The 15,353-nt window shown below is 41.8% G+C and overlaps 1 protein-coding gene across 1 annotated transcript in view; it reads left to right on the plus strand.

The window, feature by feature from the left end:
- Positions 1-301: 301 nt before the first annotated feature.
- Positions 302-15,353, plus strand: part of PPARGC1A (PPARG coactivator 1 alpha) — a 375,257-nt gene continuing 360,205 nt past the window's right edge. The window contains exon 1 of the mRNA XM_032984531.2: positions 302-821. Within this exon, the coding sequence (XP_032840422.2) occupies positions 735-821 (87 nt within the window). The 5' untranslated portion in view covers positions 302-734. The remainder of the gene's footprint in view (positions 822-15,353) is intronic.

Here is a 15,353-nt window from a genome sequence, read left to right on the forward strand (position 1 = left end):
ACTCCCCGCGAAAAGAAAAAAAAGCAAGGGAAATGGTGCCTGACGCCACGGGGACCGGCTGGCGACCCTGAGGGGAAGTTTCCCGCGGGCGGGAGGGCGGCGGCGCTCCGCCCCCCTCACCTCGCCCCCCCCCCCCCGCCCCGGGCCGGGTCTCGGTTGCAAACCCGGCTCCAACTTTTCAGGCGGGGCGCGGGGCGGGGCGGGGGGGCCGGGAGGGAGGGGAGGGGAGGGGAGGGGAGGGCGGTCCCGCCCGCGGCGGCGCTGCCCCGGCGCGGCGGGGGAAGGAGGCGCGTCGCCACTCGCCCGCTCCCTCCCCGCCGCGGTGCGGCCGCAGGTCCCGCAAGCGCCCCCTTGTTTCCTCCCGCGGGCTGCGGCGCCGAGCGGGGCCGGGGCCGGGTGGGGATGGGGAGGGCGCCTGGCGCTGCTGAGCCGGTGCCGGGGCCCGTAGCGCAGCCCGTCCCCGGCGGCGGCGGCGGAGTGAGCGCGCGCACGTGACGCCGGCCCCGGCGCCTCCGTGCCTCCCCAAACAGACGCGCGCCCAGACGGACACACCGACACTCCATCCCGCCCCGCTCCCTCCTTCCCTCCCTCCCTCCCGCACCCGCGCCAGCCGCCGCCGGGGCGAAGCTGTTCGGCACACGCTCCGCGGTGGCAGCAGCGGCGGCGATCGCGCAAGAGGCAAGAGTTTGCGAAGGCTGCTGCGTGCCTTCCCGAAGAGGTTTTGCGCGCAGAGGATGGCTGGCTGCGGGCTGTCGGAAGACGCTTGCTTCTCCTCCTTCTTTTACAACTACACCTCCTCCTGGGAGACCTCCTACAACCAGGTAAGAGGTGGCCGGTGCTCCGAGGCGCGCTCGCCGGTCTCCTCGGGGGAGGCGAAGGTGGTGTCCGTGTGTGCGGGAAGGGTCTAGAAGTGTTTCTGTTGAGCGTGTGTTGAGGGCGGGGGGGGGTGGGAATCAGCCGAGGAAACAAATGACAGAAAAGAGCCCTTTTCCGTGTGCCTTCCAGCACCCTTCCCTCCGCCTCCGCCCCTACTCGTGAGGAAGAGGAGCGGGAGGAGGGCTGGGGAGCGGGGAGCCGTAGTGCGCGGAGGGCTGCGCGGTACCCGGGAGCAACTCGGGGCACAACGAGGCAACTCGAGCGAAGCGTCCCCGAGCCAGCCCCGCGGCTGCGCTCGCCGCCGCCCTCCGCGCACCGCGGGTCCCCGCGGAGGGCAACCAGGCGAGTTTGCCGGGGAGCTGGCGTGCGAGTGGCAGGCTCGGTGCGAGAGGGACCCCCCCCCCCCCCCCCCCCCCATACACACAAATAGAGCCGTTCCACTCTCCCTCGCAAATGGCTGCATATGCATTCAGCCTCCTCATTTCGGATCCCGCCGAGGTGGACATAGTTCGGCTTACCCGCCTGCTTTCTGCTTCAGCCCCCCCCCCCCCCGCTCCTCCACCACGCACTTAACTTTGATGACTGTGCAATGCAGGGCGCACAGCCGGGCAGCACCGGCTCCTCCGGCCGGGTCGGTGTCTCCCGGATCGGGCCGCGGAGGGGGGTTTGGGGGGGCGGGGGGGTGGCTGGCGAGGTGCGGAGGGAGAGCGTGGAGAAACCAGAAAATCGCGCCTCGGAGGTAGAGAGCTATTCCGGGAGCCTCCAAAACGCCTTTAATTAAATAACTGTTGTAGTCTGCTGCCCCCGCTGCTTGTCTGGTGAAAGTCTACAGGCAACTGTCATTTATAAACTACGTGTCTGTGTGTGTGTGTGTGTGCGTGTGTAAGGGGGTTTCTGGTGCTGCCGTGACGGGAAAAGTTGAGCCGCGGGTGGGAGCGGGGTGCGGGGCCGGCGAACGGCACCCCCGAGCTGCGGGGGCGGCGGGGGGGGGTGGGGTGGGTGGGCTCCCCGTTCCTTCCCTGCGGAGCCCGCTGAGCTGAGGGAACGGGGCGCAGCTTGCCATCCCCCGGCTTCCAGGGAACCGAAACGCCCCAACTAGCAGTTGCCGGTTTTAGGGTGACACCTCGCCGCGAGGAACGCCGCGCTCCTCCCGGAGTTAGGGAGGCCGCGGCGGCGGGGAGCGGGGCCCCTCCTCCGGCGGTGGGGCCCGGGGCCCCGGCAGCCGGGCAGCCCCTGGACGCCGCCGGAGGGGGCTGGGGGCCCGGGGCCCCGGCAACCGGGCAGCCCCTGGACGCCGCCGGAGGGGGCTGGGGGCCCGGGGCCCCGGCAGCCGGGCAGCCCCTGGACGCCGCCGGAGGGGGCTGGGGGCCCGGGTGCCGCTGAAGTTGGCTCGGCGGCGGCGAGCGTTCCCCGGCGCCCCTGCGCTGAGCCCGGCGGAGCGGGTCCGTCATCTCCCTGCGAAATGCGAGTCCACGCAAGTAACTGAGATTTAAGAAGGGTGTGTGCCCTGTGTAAAAGGCAGGCAGTCATACGGAGACTCCGTTGAAACCATCAGAGGGGGGGGAAATGGTTAGGAACGCAGACAGTAAAATCAGGTTTGAACCAGTTCCTTTATCTAAAGTTAGTTTTATACTGTAGTGAAACAGTTCTGTGAAAGGATGGCGTTATGAAATGATAGGCTCCCTTACATTTCTTTTCAGGAGAGCAAGCCCGTATCACGATGCAAGCAGGGAGAATTACTGACAAATCCAGAGTTGATCTAGTCTAAATACCAATGTTGAACTGTATCTAAGGGAAAACAGGGGAGATAATTCAGGATGCAGAAGGTCTATTTATAGAAGGACTATATAAACTGTAGGAGAGACACACAAAGTTGAATTAAATATGCATGATTAGGAAAGGAGTTTAGAAGGAGAAGGTGTAATCATTATATAGCATTACGACGGGAACAGATGAGCTTGCAAGACTTTCGAGGCTGAAGATGAGAAGAATTTTTAAGATACATATTCTTCCTGGTACTCAAGGCTCCTTTCTATTTTCATCTTTTGCGCATTACGTTAGCATTTACATCAGTCAAATTCACCAGCTGAGGATTAGCAGTAGATGTTAGTCTGAATATGAAATCAAAATGAATATGGGATTTTGCTGCAAATAGATTTTTCTTACAAATTTTAACACTTAAAAAGGCAGAGTTGGCTTAAATTTGACAGTCAGCTATATTCATGTTTGTTTGTTTTTACCTGAATCGCATCCAAAAAAAAAAAAAAAAAAAAGCTTGCAAACCATTTCTTCTTGCTATATATAGCAACGTAGCTGAAATAGAATTTGTTTTCTATACTCTGTTTAAAACAAAACAGCAAACAGAAAAACTTTAAAAAAAGTGCTGAGATGAGAACATGGGTTGACTACTGGAAAAATAGTTTTTTATTCCTAGATCAATATGATGCACTCTCAACATCTAGTACAAGGTAAAAGGATCCCTTGTATAATATCAATAGTGGTTCAGCCATAGCTTACTAAAAGAATCTTTTCCTGGCATCTCAAGACTTTAATGAGAGTGTAAGTAATCAAAATAAGACTTAATAATGGAACCAGTCAAGTTAAAAAGAACAGTGATTTCTTCAAGAAGTGTAATATACTATCTGACAGTTTCGAAAGCAGAGCTAGGGCATTTGCTGTATAATTCAGGAAGGTTGAGAAATGTGTTTCGACTTTTATATTTTTGATGCATTATCGCAGTTCATTTTTAAGCGTAAGATTATATGCATGATTTGTTGGTAATGCTCTTGGAAGGAACTTTTCCCATTGCATATTAAATACCAAAGTACATCACAGAAAAAACTCGTATTGGGAAAATTATGTCTGGAAACTTTATGAAGTCTAATTTGAATCCATTTCTGAGACAGTCTCCCAGAAAATAAGGCTCTATAATAGTTACAAATAAGACTCTGCATTACTAAGGGGAACTGCAAAAAGATTGACTATTCTCCTGAAGTTTGCAGTCTTTTTTTACAGTTATTTTAGTACAGGGACTTAATCATTATGCCAAATTCTAGACTAGACAAACTTGTAGACTTAAATCCTGAGAACTATGAGTTGTACCTGTGTTGTCTTGCCAGTGTGTGTAAACCTGAGGTGAAGGAATATCCAGTAGATTTCCTGTTGACTCATTCTGTGATCTGCATTTCTAGACCGTCCATAAACATTCTACTTTTAGGTCTTTATTTTGTGAATATGTGTTCACCAGAAACTTCCTGAGTATATCGTCTGGCTTACTGAAATTCTCTTTACATCTGTTTCTTAATTAGTAGTCATGAGGAAAGAACAGCTCTTTCTAAGTACTGCAAAGGGGGTATTCAGCCTTGCAAGAGCAGTAATATTCTTAGGCATAACCTGTCCATGCTGAACTGGCAGCATTATTTGTATTAATTATTTTTCACTCTCCAGTCCAGAACTGGATATGTTGTTGTGTTACTAATCTGTATGGTTGGGTAGTGCTTGAAAACAATTTGAAATGTAGTTCATGAATGAAATCCTATGACTAAGGCATAAATCTGGATACTTATTCTATTTCAATCTCAAGAAAATCCCTGCAGTATAGAAGTAAAATGAGAGTACGCTGCCTGATTACTACCATTATTTCAGAGATTTTCCCCTGCAACACTCAGCTGAGGGTTTGTTACCTGGCACCATCTCTTTCTTCTGTGTTTTCAAACATGGCAGTACTTTATACAACATACTTTCACAGAATGTATTCTGTGGATAGAAGGAAGTCAGTGAAAGATTAAGCTAAGTGCAAAATCTGTGGCTTGGCTGTTTCTCTTTACGTATGCAGGGACACAAGTACCCTAGTGCAGTCAGAGCTTTCTGTCAGTATTTTTGGGGTGCTGGACTGAATGCAATATATTGCTTTTGTACATTTTCTTCTTTTAAATAGAGTAAGTCCAATGGCTGTTTCTATTTTGGCCCATAGTCAGTGAGACTGTTGGAGTTATTTTTGTTTCCATGGTTTCTGGATTTTTTTTTTTAATTTTTATTTTTAATTAAAATAGTAAAACTCGGAGTCTGTGCAGGTTTGGAAATATGCTAGATGAGCTTGTGTTAATGCACTGCACATACATAACATACACTAAGTATATATGTGTATGAGGATGCTGAATGAGAGATACTATATCAATGTGCACTTTATGATTTTTGTAGACCTTTTTCTAATGGAAGAAAGCCTCAGTTGATAGTTGTACATTATTTGGCTGTGAAAATCAATGGAATAAAACCATGAAACTTTGGTTATATTTTAGGAAAGCTCCGTAACATCTGTAAATTAAAAGGACACTATCAAGATGAAATTAGTTAAAAAAAAAGCAGGAGTCTTGGTTTAGTGTTAGCAGAAAAGACTTGGTAATTAAAAAAAAAAAAGAAGTTAATCCTTTATTTGAAGTTTTCCTGACTTTTCTATATCCAAGGGGTGTTGTGTGCTGGTGTACAAAGCTGGGAAAATGGAACACAGTAAAAATGAAAGTGAAACTGAAGAGACCTATTTTCTTGGCATCCCAGCAAAAGGTAAACAATAAGATAATGAGCAAGACGTAGTTTAATAAAACAGGTATTAGTGATTTTCTTTTGGAGATTAGAGCCTTAAGTGGTCATTCAACATAGTGACTTTGAAAAGTGTATTCTGATGGCAGCCTCATCTGGCAAAAAAGCACAGTTCAAACTGGGTACAAACCATTTCCTTATGCCCCAGAGCAAAACAGCTAATAGTGGTACAGTACAGCACAATCACGTGAATTTAAAGCACATGCAGAAAATGGGCAAGATGTTATTTGTGTATCTTAGTTTAGAAGAAAAGCTCATGTGCAAATTGTAAGTTACAGTTATGGCCGTGATGAACTAACACATTTTAGTGCTTTATCCGTAAGACGGGATTTTCAAAAATGCAGTTGTATTCAGGAGAAAATGTCAGTAGTTCTAGCAATGTGTTCTGTAGGAGAGGGCAGGGAGTTCTTAGCTGGTCAAATGTTCATGTGGTCTAAGCAGAAATGTAAAAGTGCAGGGTTTGCATTGGAATGAGAATGGGGTCATCCACCCTTTGTACTCATCATCAGGGAAGCAGAACCTTCTTCCAGAGAGACCATAGGAAATCAATGAGTACACTTTGCTAGTGTAGAGATAAATGTGTACTGCAGAAGGGTATTAAATATAAAAGGGCAGCAGTAAAATGATTTACTACATGAAGCAGTAGAACTTACTTTCTTTTGGTCACCTAAAAGGCAGTTTTCAATTTTTGATAACATAATTGTATTTTTTTAGTACTAGTAACTGAAAAAACCTGTCAAATTAGCTATTTTACAGGGGCTTTAGATATATAATGTAAGCTAGAAGAGTCTTGTTTACAAATGGCAGCTTATTTACAAACATATACATTTTTTTTTAACGTATTACCTGGCATTTATAATTTAGATTATAATAATCTGATCTGATTTACCAAAAGTTAATGGGTTTTTACTGTTTTTTCCTGAGGCAGTGTGGATGCTTGCGATCCAGTTTGTCTCGCCATGACCAGAAGGTATCACTGAGGGATACCAGCACAACGGATGCACATAGGAGAGAACCTGACGTACATTTAGGTGTAGAGGCTTAATGAAATGTGGAAGAGCAGGTGCACAGTCCTAATGTGTTGGTGTTTTTTTTTTTTTTATTTCCTCTGATGTGTCTGTTTGCTGTGTGAGCAAATCTCCTTGTATGTTTAAAACCTATAGGACTGTAAAATTGCTCAAAAGGACGGAAACCCAACAGTTCTAAAGTATTTTTTGTCAAATTCTGTGTTCTCCACAAGTGTCATTTGAGATTTTCCTTCTGCTAAGTAGCTATGTGTTACTGTTTCTACACTAAGGGTAAAATTAAGGTGAAGAGAGATTAATAGCCGAGTGACCCTTGCTCTGGATATGGCGCTTGCGACACTGTGGTCCTAATTCTGAAAAGAGAAATTGGGCACTCTCCGTTCCATATGGATGCACTGGGACTCGAAATTATGAGAGGTGCGTCCACACTAGCACTTTTCTTGGGAGCAGGGGTGTGCTGCATTCATCCCAGCTCTGCTGTGCTTTGGTTAGTGCCGTAGCTTGGGCTTGCTGCAAATGAGCGGAATTCCTGTTGGATAGAGCTGAACCGGGAGACGTGTTTCAGGAGTACCCTTGGTGCATTTGAGCTACAAATGGACGTTCAGTTAATGAGATGAGACCAGAGGTAGAATGAAGTTAAATAATCAAACGAACCACCCCCCGAAGTGTGTGCTGCGAAGCACAGAGTGTAGACCTCGGATCTTCAGCACCAGCTGAGTCTGGCTCTTCCAGTCTTACAGATCTTCTGTGTTACTTGCTCATGTAGGCAGCCTCTGCACATAGCTGAGTTTACCTAGCAGAGAGCGCGTGAAAGCCTATATTTGGGAAGCTGGTTGGAGATTTGTGGGCGGAACGATCACCTGACATGTGTCCTTATGTTACAATCATAAGACCATTATTCTTTCCCTCAAAAAGGGGTGGTTTGCGTTGGCATGAAGAGAAAAGGTTCGTTTGATCACTTGTAATATAACACATGAGCGAGTAAGAGGCACTGGTACTTTGGCTCACAAAAGCCTTCCACATTTTTAACCCATTTTATTATTTGCAAGAGCAATTTAGTTCCTAATGTTAACAATGAGTGATTATGATTCTGTACTTCCGTTTACAGCATAAATTAGCATTTTGTTTTCCATTACAGCTTTTGAATGAGGAATTATAATGTATAATTTGCTGCAAATAGATGTTATCATCTCTTTGGATGTGAACAGCCACATAAACTTGAGCAAATGATAAAAATGGAATCAATTACTTCTCAAATGGAAGTAGTTTACAAACCTTCACATACAAAATGGCAATAGTAGCTGGTTATTGTAACAAATAATTAGTTTTTTTTTAAAACATCATTTATTGAATTCCATTGACAATTTAGTAATTGTTTATAGAATATTTAACCATCCCTCTCACAAAATGCATGCCACATAATACATGCATTTTTTTAAACTGCAGATTGCCTCTGTAGTCCTTGTGTGAAGCTTTACTCATGTATATTCACCTGTACAAATGTTCTAGAAGGGAAGTGCTGAGCTGTAAATCAAACTGATGATGATGATGATTAGAGAGCTTCACAGTATTCTGGAATTAGTAGATCAAGATTGAAATTGTAGATGAGAGAATGAAGAGTATGTGTTGTAGACTGTATCCAAAGCCTGCTGAGGGTGATGTGAGTTTTTCTGCCACTTCTGAACTTATGATCTCTAGGTCTTGGTTATTGGAAGGATAAAGAGGAGGAAGAGATGTTATTATAGGTGCTTGGATGAGTGAATGCTGTAAGTCTTTACTGGAGGGGAAGGTAGTATCTTTTACTCTAATGAGTTTACTATTTTGAATTTCACGAAACAAGTTTTCACTGTCAGTTGCTACGATATGTTTCTGTATTACACAGAGTTATTCGTGCTTGGAAAAATACCAGTCCACAGCCAAAATGAATGTGAGAAAGAGTCCAGAATCCCATTCATTCTCTTCCCCTTGCAGAGACTTGCTTCATACCACTAAAGGCCATAATCCAAGCATCATTTCCAACCCCATCCTTTCAAGGAGTCTGTCTAAATTCTGATGATTTTCTACATACTGGTTTACATGTGTGTTTATTTCTGATCCCCTAAAGCTCTGACCATAAAGCCACCACCTGCACCACCTCCTGTCAACCTGAATTCACCAGCCTTTTTCTCACAGTCTTCCCAGTTAGCCCCATTGCACCCCTCCATTCTGTATTCAGTATAAGCCCTGGTTGAACATACTGTCTTAATTGTCCCCACCTTTTGTCTTACCCTTATTTAAAAATACAAATCGAAGTCCATACTTTGCCTCATTTAGTGCTTTAGACGTTAGACGACTTCTTGTCCTTTGAATAATTTAGCTTTTCCTTGTTTACTGTTAACACCACCTCTTTCTGTTTATGACTGATGCTAGATCTAATGCTTGCTGGGTTGCTTCTCCTAACTAGAACTTTCTTGCTATCCCCACATTTTCCCCTTTTACTTAGTGAAGTCATGAGCTCGTTGAGGAACATTGTGTAAGCTTTCCTCTACCTGATCTCTTGAAAGCCATTGTTGCCTAATTATTAGAAATGGATAAACTTATTTTGTGCTAGTAAAACTATGGAACAAGCTGACCAAAACCCAGTCATCACTCTGACCGCCACATTTCACTGTATTCATCTGTTGCTTGTTTCTTTAGGTTGACGTCTGCTGCCATACTTTGATCAGTCTGTAGACCAGATCAACAATAGCTTTTTATTCTTCTAATAATTTAAAAAATACTAATGATGTCTTTTCTCATTTGCTCCACTCTAACAAACATTATAAGTGAAGTAATTAAGGGGGAAAAAAAAGAATGATAAAGTGGGAAAAACATTAACTTGCAATTTAGGGTGCTGTATTCAGCCTTAGAGCCTTCTTTTGAGACCATGATGCTGATTGCTTAGGATGGAGCTTTATTGTATTTTGTTTTTGAGGCAGCTGTTGGTTATGAAAATTCACTTGTTTTCTCATTTTGTCTAAAAGTCTGTTTGACTGACTTTTTTTTTTTTTTTTTCTTTCTGAACAAACTGTCTTGGACTGGAGCAGGAGGTCAATGTTGCGGCACTGTGTATTTGCAGTGAGTCTTTTTGAAACTTAGAATGAGTGTCTGTTGTAGCAATGATTTCTGAAGGGCTGCTGGAATTTGTTTTTAGAAATGCGTGCATGCCTTCGTAAATCGTACCCACAGTTGTCAAGGGGTCCCTGGACTGAGCAATTCACAATGTCAGAGGTGTATTTGGATTGTAAAAACTCACTCCAGCAAGATAGCTCACTTCAACCATTTGTTTTATTTATATTTTTTTTTTCCCCCTGAGTCCAGCAGCACATTGTGACTTGATGTATCTGCTAAACTTTGACTTTTTATTCATGAAGCTTCTTATTGTATCTGTCTGCTACCTCTATATGCTCATAGTTTGCTTAGGCCTTGATCCAGCAGACCACTTAATTGCTCAACTGTAAACACTTGAAGTCAAGGGAACTGCTTACAGGTTTAAAATGAGTATACGGTGTGTTGGACTGGGACCTTAGACAGCTATATTTTAAGGACAGAGAACTTTGCTTCCTTCTTGTTTGTAAAGTACTTGCCATATTTCCAGTACATTAGAAGTATTGATGGTAATTACGTCAGTGGGAGCAAGAAAGCTATGAGATCAAGGAAACCTGGTAACGTTTACAGTATTGTTCATTGACAGTTCAGTTTCTTTCTTTGTTAAATGGATTTGCAAATAAAAGATGATGATTCTTCTTCTCCCAAGCAAAAAGCCTTGTGATGAAATGAATAGGTAGGGCATTAAAATGCAAAATTATGTTCAGTGACAGAAAGCCATGCATTAAAGATACTTAAGGACAGGAAACTCCTTTTGGATCATAAGCAAGGTTTAAAAAACAGAATGGAAAAAAAAAAGGTGGCTTATAACATGTAATGGTAAAAAAAAAGGTTGTAAGTAGGACAAGCACACACTTAAATATTTAAGCCAAGTGAAACAATGTGTAAATGAACTACTGACCAAATGAATTGTCAAAACAAAAGTAAGGTTGCACTTCTTTTTTATTTTCATCCAAAAGAGTGTTAATTGTTGGAGAATTAAAATAATTCATATTCAAGAATAGAAACTGATAACAGTGTGCAGAAGCTTGGATGCTCCAGCTATACAAGAAACAGTGAAAGGAATACTTTTCTCTTTGTGTGATGTCAAAGCCAAAGGAAGGGGAAAAAAAAAGGGAGGGGGTTGTGGCTCTTTGATGTCACTTTCAGAATAAAAATAATGCTGTAAAAGAAATAGTATAATCTTTTTCTCTTTATCTAAGTCCTTTTTTCCTAAAGAGTTAGGGCAGCATTGTTAATTGATTTTTCTGACACCCATAATAACAGTTGTATTAAAAATAATTTACAGAAGGTTTTGTTTTTTTTTTTTTTTCAGAAGCTGAGCCCTGCGGAATCTGTTGTAGAAAACTGGGTAGAGAGTGGATTATTGTACATTACTATTCTCACATAATTATAATCTGCTTGATTGGTAAAATGCACGTTGTGCTTCTGCATTGTCCATTTTCAACCAGTGGTGTCTTTCCAATAAGATTTGCTGGTTTAGTAGTAATAGCATCAGGATATCTCATGCCCTTTCAATATAAATAAAGGTTGTCCTACCAGCTGCTCAGATTGTGCTGGCATAGTAGCTGTCTTTGCTGGAGTGCCAGTTTTTGGCTAGAATATTTTAACACACTGGAGCTTTTCTCTGGTTACCAATGGTTGAATCATTTCCAGCTGTGGAAACAGATGTGCGGCTTTTTTGGGAAGTAAAGTTAATTAGGAGAGGTTTATGAATTGGTTCTTTATGTTTTTTTTTTTTTTTTTTTTTTTTAATATGGGGTTATAGGATGCCTTTAGAAAAGAAATAGTTTTTTACGAGCATGAAGTTGGACAGATTATCAACACACACAGGTTTATAAGGAAAATTTTGGACATATCTATGACAAAGAGCGTGCCCATTACCTCATTACCTTGTAAAACCATGTTAAAAATGAAAAGAAGAAATAATTACTATTTAAATTGGTAAGTAATAAAGTTGAGACAAAACTGACAAATAAAAGTGACTAGTTTATCTTGGTGCATATTGTGTATTAGTATTGCTATTTGGCCATTTTGTAAAGCAGCTCACAATCTTTTCAGATCTGTATGGGCCAACACTTCACACACGTCTCATTAAATTTTGTGTTTTCTCCATCTTTGGCTTTTATCTTTGAAAGGAATTCTCTAGGTAAAACCTCTGGAAAATATTTTCCATGTTTCAGACATTCTTTTCCCTTTTGTGTTTAGCATAGTGATTTGTACCTTCAACATTGATGTCTGTCTATTTTTAAGTCTGCTGGTAAACACAGCACGGTTATGGAAAAGAACTTTCCGTGTGAAGCAACTTCCAGTTTTGTGATTTCTTTTTACTCTTTCTGTGCTTGAATGTTACATAAATTAAAAGTGAAGAATGAAAAAAAAAAACAAAACAAAAACTTGCTTAATTTTTGTTACTCTTGTTCCAAATAAGTATCATATGAAATGGAAAGGTGTTTGTTAGAGCATCCTGAAACAAGGATGTTGTTCCTTGTGCACACTCTGTGTATGCTAGTCCTGCACAGTGTACTGCGTACTAAAACCCCAGGCATACACAAGTGTCTCTAGAATTTCTAATCACTAAACCTTCATGTCTAAATGAACTTTAAGCTCACTGAGCAGCATTCAACTTTTCTAAACTGCTACAACTGTAAGTTAGCCATACAAACAGAAGGAAGCTTGTTTACGCATGTATTTTGCATTTTTTTTCCATGGGAAAAAAATGATTGTTTGGAACGATCCTGGGGAGACTATTATTAAAAGAAATATTTGTGGAGATCACAAACATACGTGATACGAAACCACTGAACTTTTTTGAACTATCCTGTCAACTGTAGGACATACTTGGTGCTTTGGATGCACTCCCTCCTAGAGAGTCTCGATGAAAAGCTTTGCATGTTTGGAAGACTGTTGCCTAGTTGGGATTTGTAGAGAGTAAGGGTGATGTACTTCTGTTTTAAAAGCACAGGAAGATGGGCAATGGTTTTAGGTGTTTCCTGTAAGGGGCATTGCCCACTACTTAAGCAGAGTGAATATCTGCCTTTGGATTAGTGGGTGCCCAGGATGAGGAATGGATGTGGCAGTGCTACCTGCAGTGCAAGTTTATAAGGCCTTACCATGTTAGGTTCCTACTTTTGGATATCATTTTGCCAGCTATTAAGTGCATGAACTACTTTTTGCCCCAGTAGTAGGTTTCAAGCTAGGGTATTGTTTTTTTTTTAATGCAGGTGTCAGTAAATGGGATTTTACTGTCATTAGGAATGTTATTAGATTAAAAAAACCATGCAGAATTTCATACTATGATGTGTAATTAAATCCTGTCACCATGGAAGGCAATATAAAATGTTGATCTGATTTTTTTTTTGTAATAGAAGATTGTTTTTTATTTGTTTTTTAAAGTAAATTATTAAGTATAAGACAAAAAGCAAACGAGAATAAAAGGACTGTCATATTGAGAAATAATTTATAAAAATATTAATTCTTTTGTAGTTTAGAAGATGTAAAGCAAAGTGGCAACAAAAGTCAGAGCTGTATTTGATTAGAAATCAAAAGGTTATTAATAGTGCTGATTACTTCAGCTTAGTTATGTCTGCTCTAGTATTACTCTTATTTGTTTGCAACTCTAATCAAGCTCACTGTAAGCCCTTATCTTTGACCAGCCAGAAGAAATCATAAAAGGAAATAATTGTTTAGTGAGAAAGACTTTGATAACAGTGTGACTCTTGTGTGGGAGACAAGGAGATAACACTGTCTGAATGAAATGATATGACCAAGGTAGCTAAGGTGATAAATAAATTCTTTAGTTGCCTCGTCCTCAGCAGTAAAATATACAGCAAATTAAAGATGTCTTTTAAAGAATCATCCTAAGAACTGATGACATTTGTAATTTACATGTTTCACAATTGCATGTGTAGAAGAAAGGGAGGAGATTAATGTTGAGAATAATACGATTTTGTAAAGCCACAGATTTACCCACAGAGTTTGACCAGGTGATTCAGCCATTACTTACTATCCAGCTGTCTCTCTATTGAATTGAAAACTGTGGTTACTGTTTGACTTCTATTTTACCAAAATGTTTTCCAAAATTGAAGTATTTATCTCAAGTCAGGCATCAAGTATTCAGTAAAGCTTTTGCTACCTCTACTGGTTAATCATTCTCATTGTTTGTTTTCTTTAGAAAGCCCTGTTTTTCATTGGAGTTGTTCAGAATTTATTTTCTAGGCAGAGGTTCTCTTTTTGACTTGACCTGGTAGGCTGGGAAGCCCTTCAAAATCTTTTTGTTTCTCCCTCTGAAAAATACTTTTACTCAAGACACACCTGTGTCTTCCTTTTGTTAAGCTAATCTGAGTGACCTCTTTAAGACTTTTACTGGAGGACATTTTTTGCAGACTTCCAAGTACATTTGCATAACTTTTCCGTTTTCCATCCAGTTTTTTGATTTCACTTTAGGGAAATCAGATGCCAGAAGCATGAGGTGGTGTTTCAGTATTGGTCTCTACTGTGCTCTCTGTGCTGCAGAGAAGAATTCACTCACCTGCTTCTCTTCATTACATTCAAGGTTCAAATTAAGTCTTTTTGCTGCAATATCACAATGAGAGTTCACATTGAGTAAGTTGTGCACTTTAGTACTTGCTGTCTTAACTGAGTCGTGATCATCCAGGACATGGTCTACCATTCTGTACATATGTTACATTTTCTGCTCATTGGTCTGCACCTTACTACTTTGTTTTATCCAGACATACTTTGTTAAATGAGCCTCTTTTCATCTTTATGACTTTTTGCCAATCTTATTTCTGACTACTGATTTTATCATAATTTTATCTGTTGAGATGTTGATTAGTGTGAAGCCTGTCACCAATCCTTGCTGAAACCCATGAGAAACATCTGTGATAATTCCTCATTGTATTTTGTAGAATCTCTCCTAGCCCCCTTTTAATGCACTTAATGTACTCTTATATAGTATCTTCTTGATTTTTGAATCTGAAAGTCATGCTGTAATAAATCAGCTGCCTTGCAGAAAGTCTTCTACAGATGCATAATTACTGAACAAGTGGTGTCATCAAATATTTGAATTAAAATTACTGGGTATTTTTAGTGATGAGATGCCAGTCCTCTAGTTAAGTTATACATGTATGTAGCAATATGTTACTTAATATACTTTTCCTGGGAGGAGAAGGAGCTTTCACATCCATAGTGTGCAAATAAGCATTTTTTAATAACTTTGATCTGTAGGGACTGTACCTGAGTTTTCACATGGTTGCACTTGTAGTGCCTGCGCGAGAGAGACAGTGATAAAAGCATCATGTAGCAGCAAGACTTTATGCATGATGTATAATGTTAGTGTGTCCGTGTGCCGGCATGTTGTATGTGCCCTGGATAGCTTTAAAATACTGTCATCTTTTTCTAGATAGGACTTGAATGTCTAGACAGGGGACACTTTCCTACTCTGCTACAAATTAAAGCTTTAGGATATTCTTGGCTCCTTAGTTTAGTGCAAAAAGAAAAAAAGAAAATAAATTAAATATACTAACTCCTGATTCAATTTTGCAGAAGTCAGTTTGTGTCAGGGCTGAATTCATTACTGTATATCTGAAAGTGAGCTGGATGTGTTACTTCTCTGATAAGCTATAGTTAATTTTTTTTAAACTCCTTCAGCCAGGACTGCTTCTGAAAGAGATGGGCCTGGTGGTCCCATCTCCCACCTCGCCTACTGCATTTATGCTGGTGCAAGCG

Source organism: Tyto alba, unplaced genomic scaffold (genome assembly GCF_018691265.1).
Source record: "Tyto alba isolate M040663 unplaced genomic scaffold, T.alba_DEE_v4.0 Super-Scaffold_6, whole genome shotgun sequence".
Classification (NCBI taxonomy): Eukaryota; Metazoa; Chordata; class Aves; order Strigiformes; family Tytonidae; genus Tyto; species Tyto alba.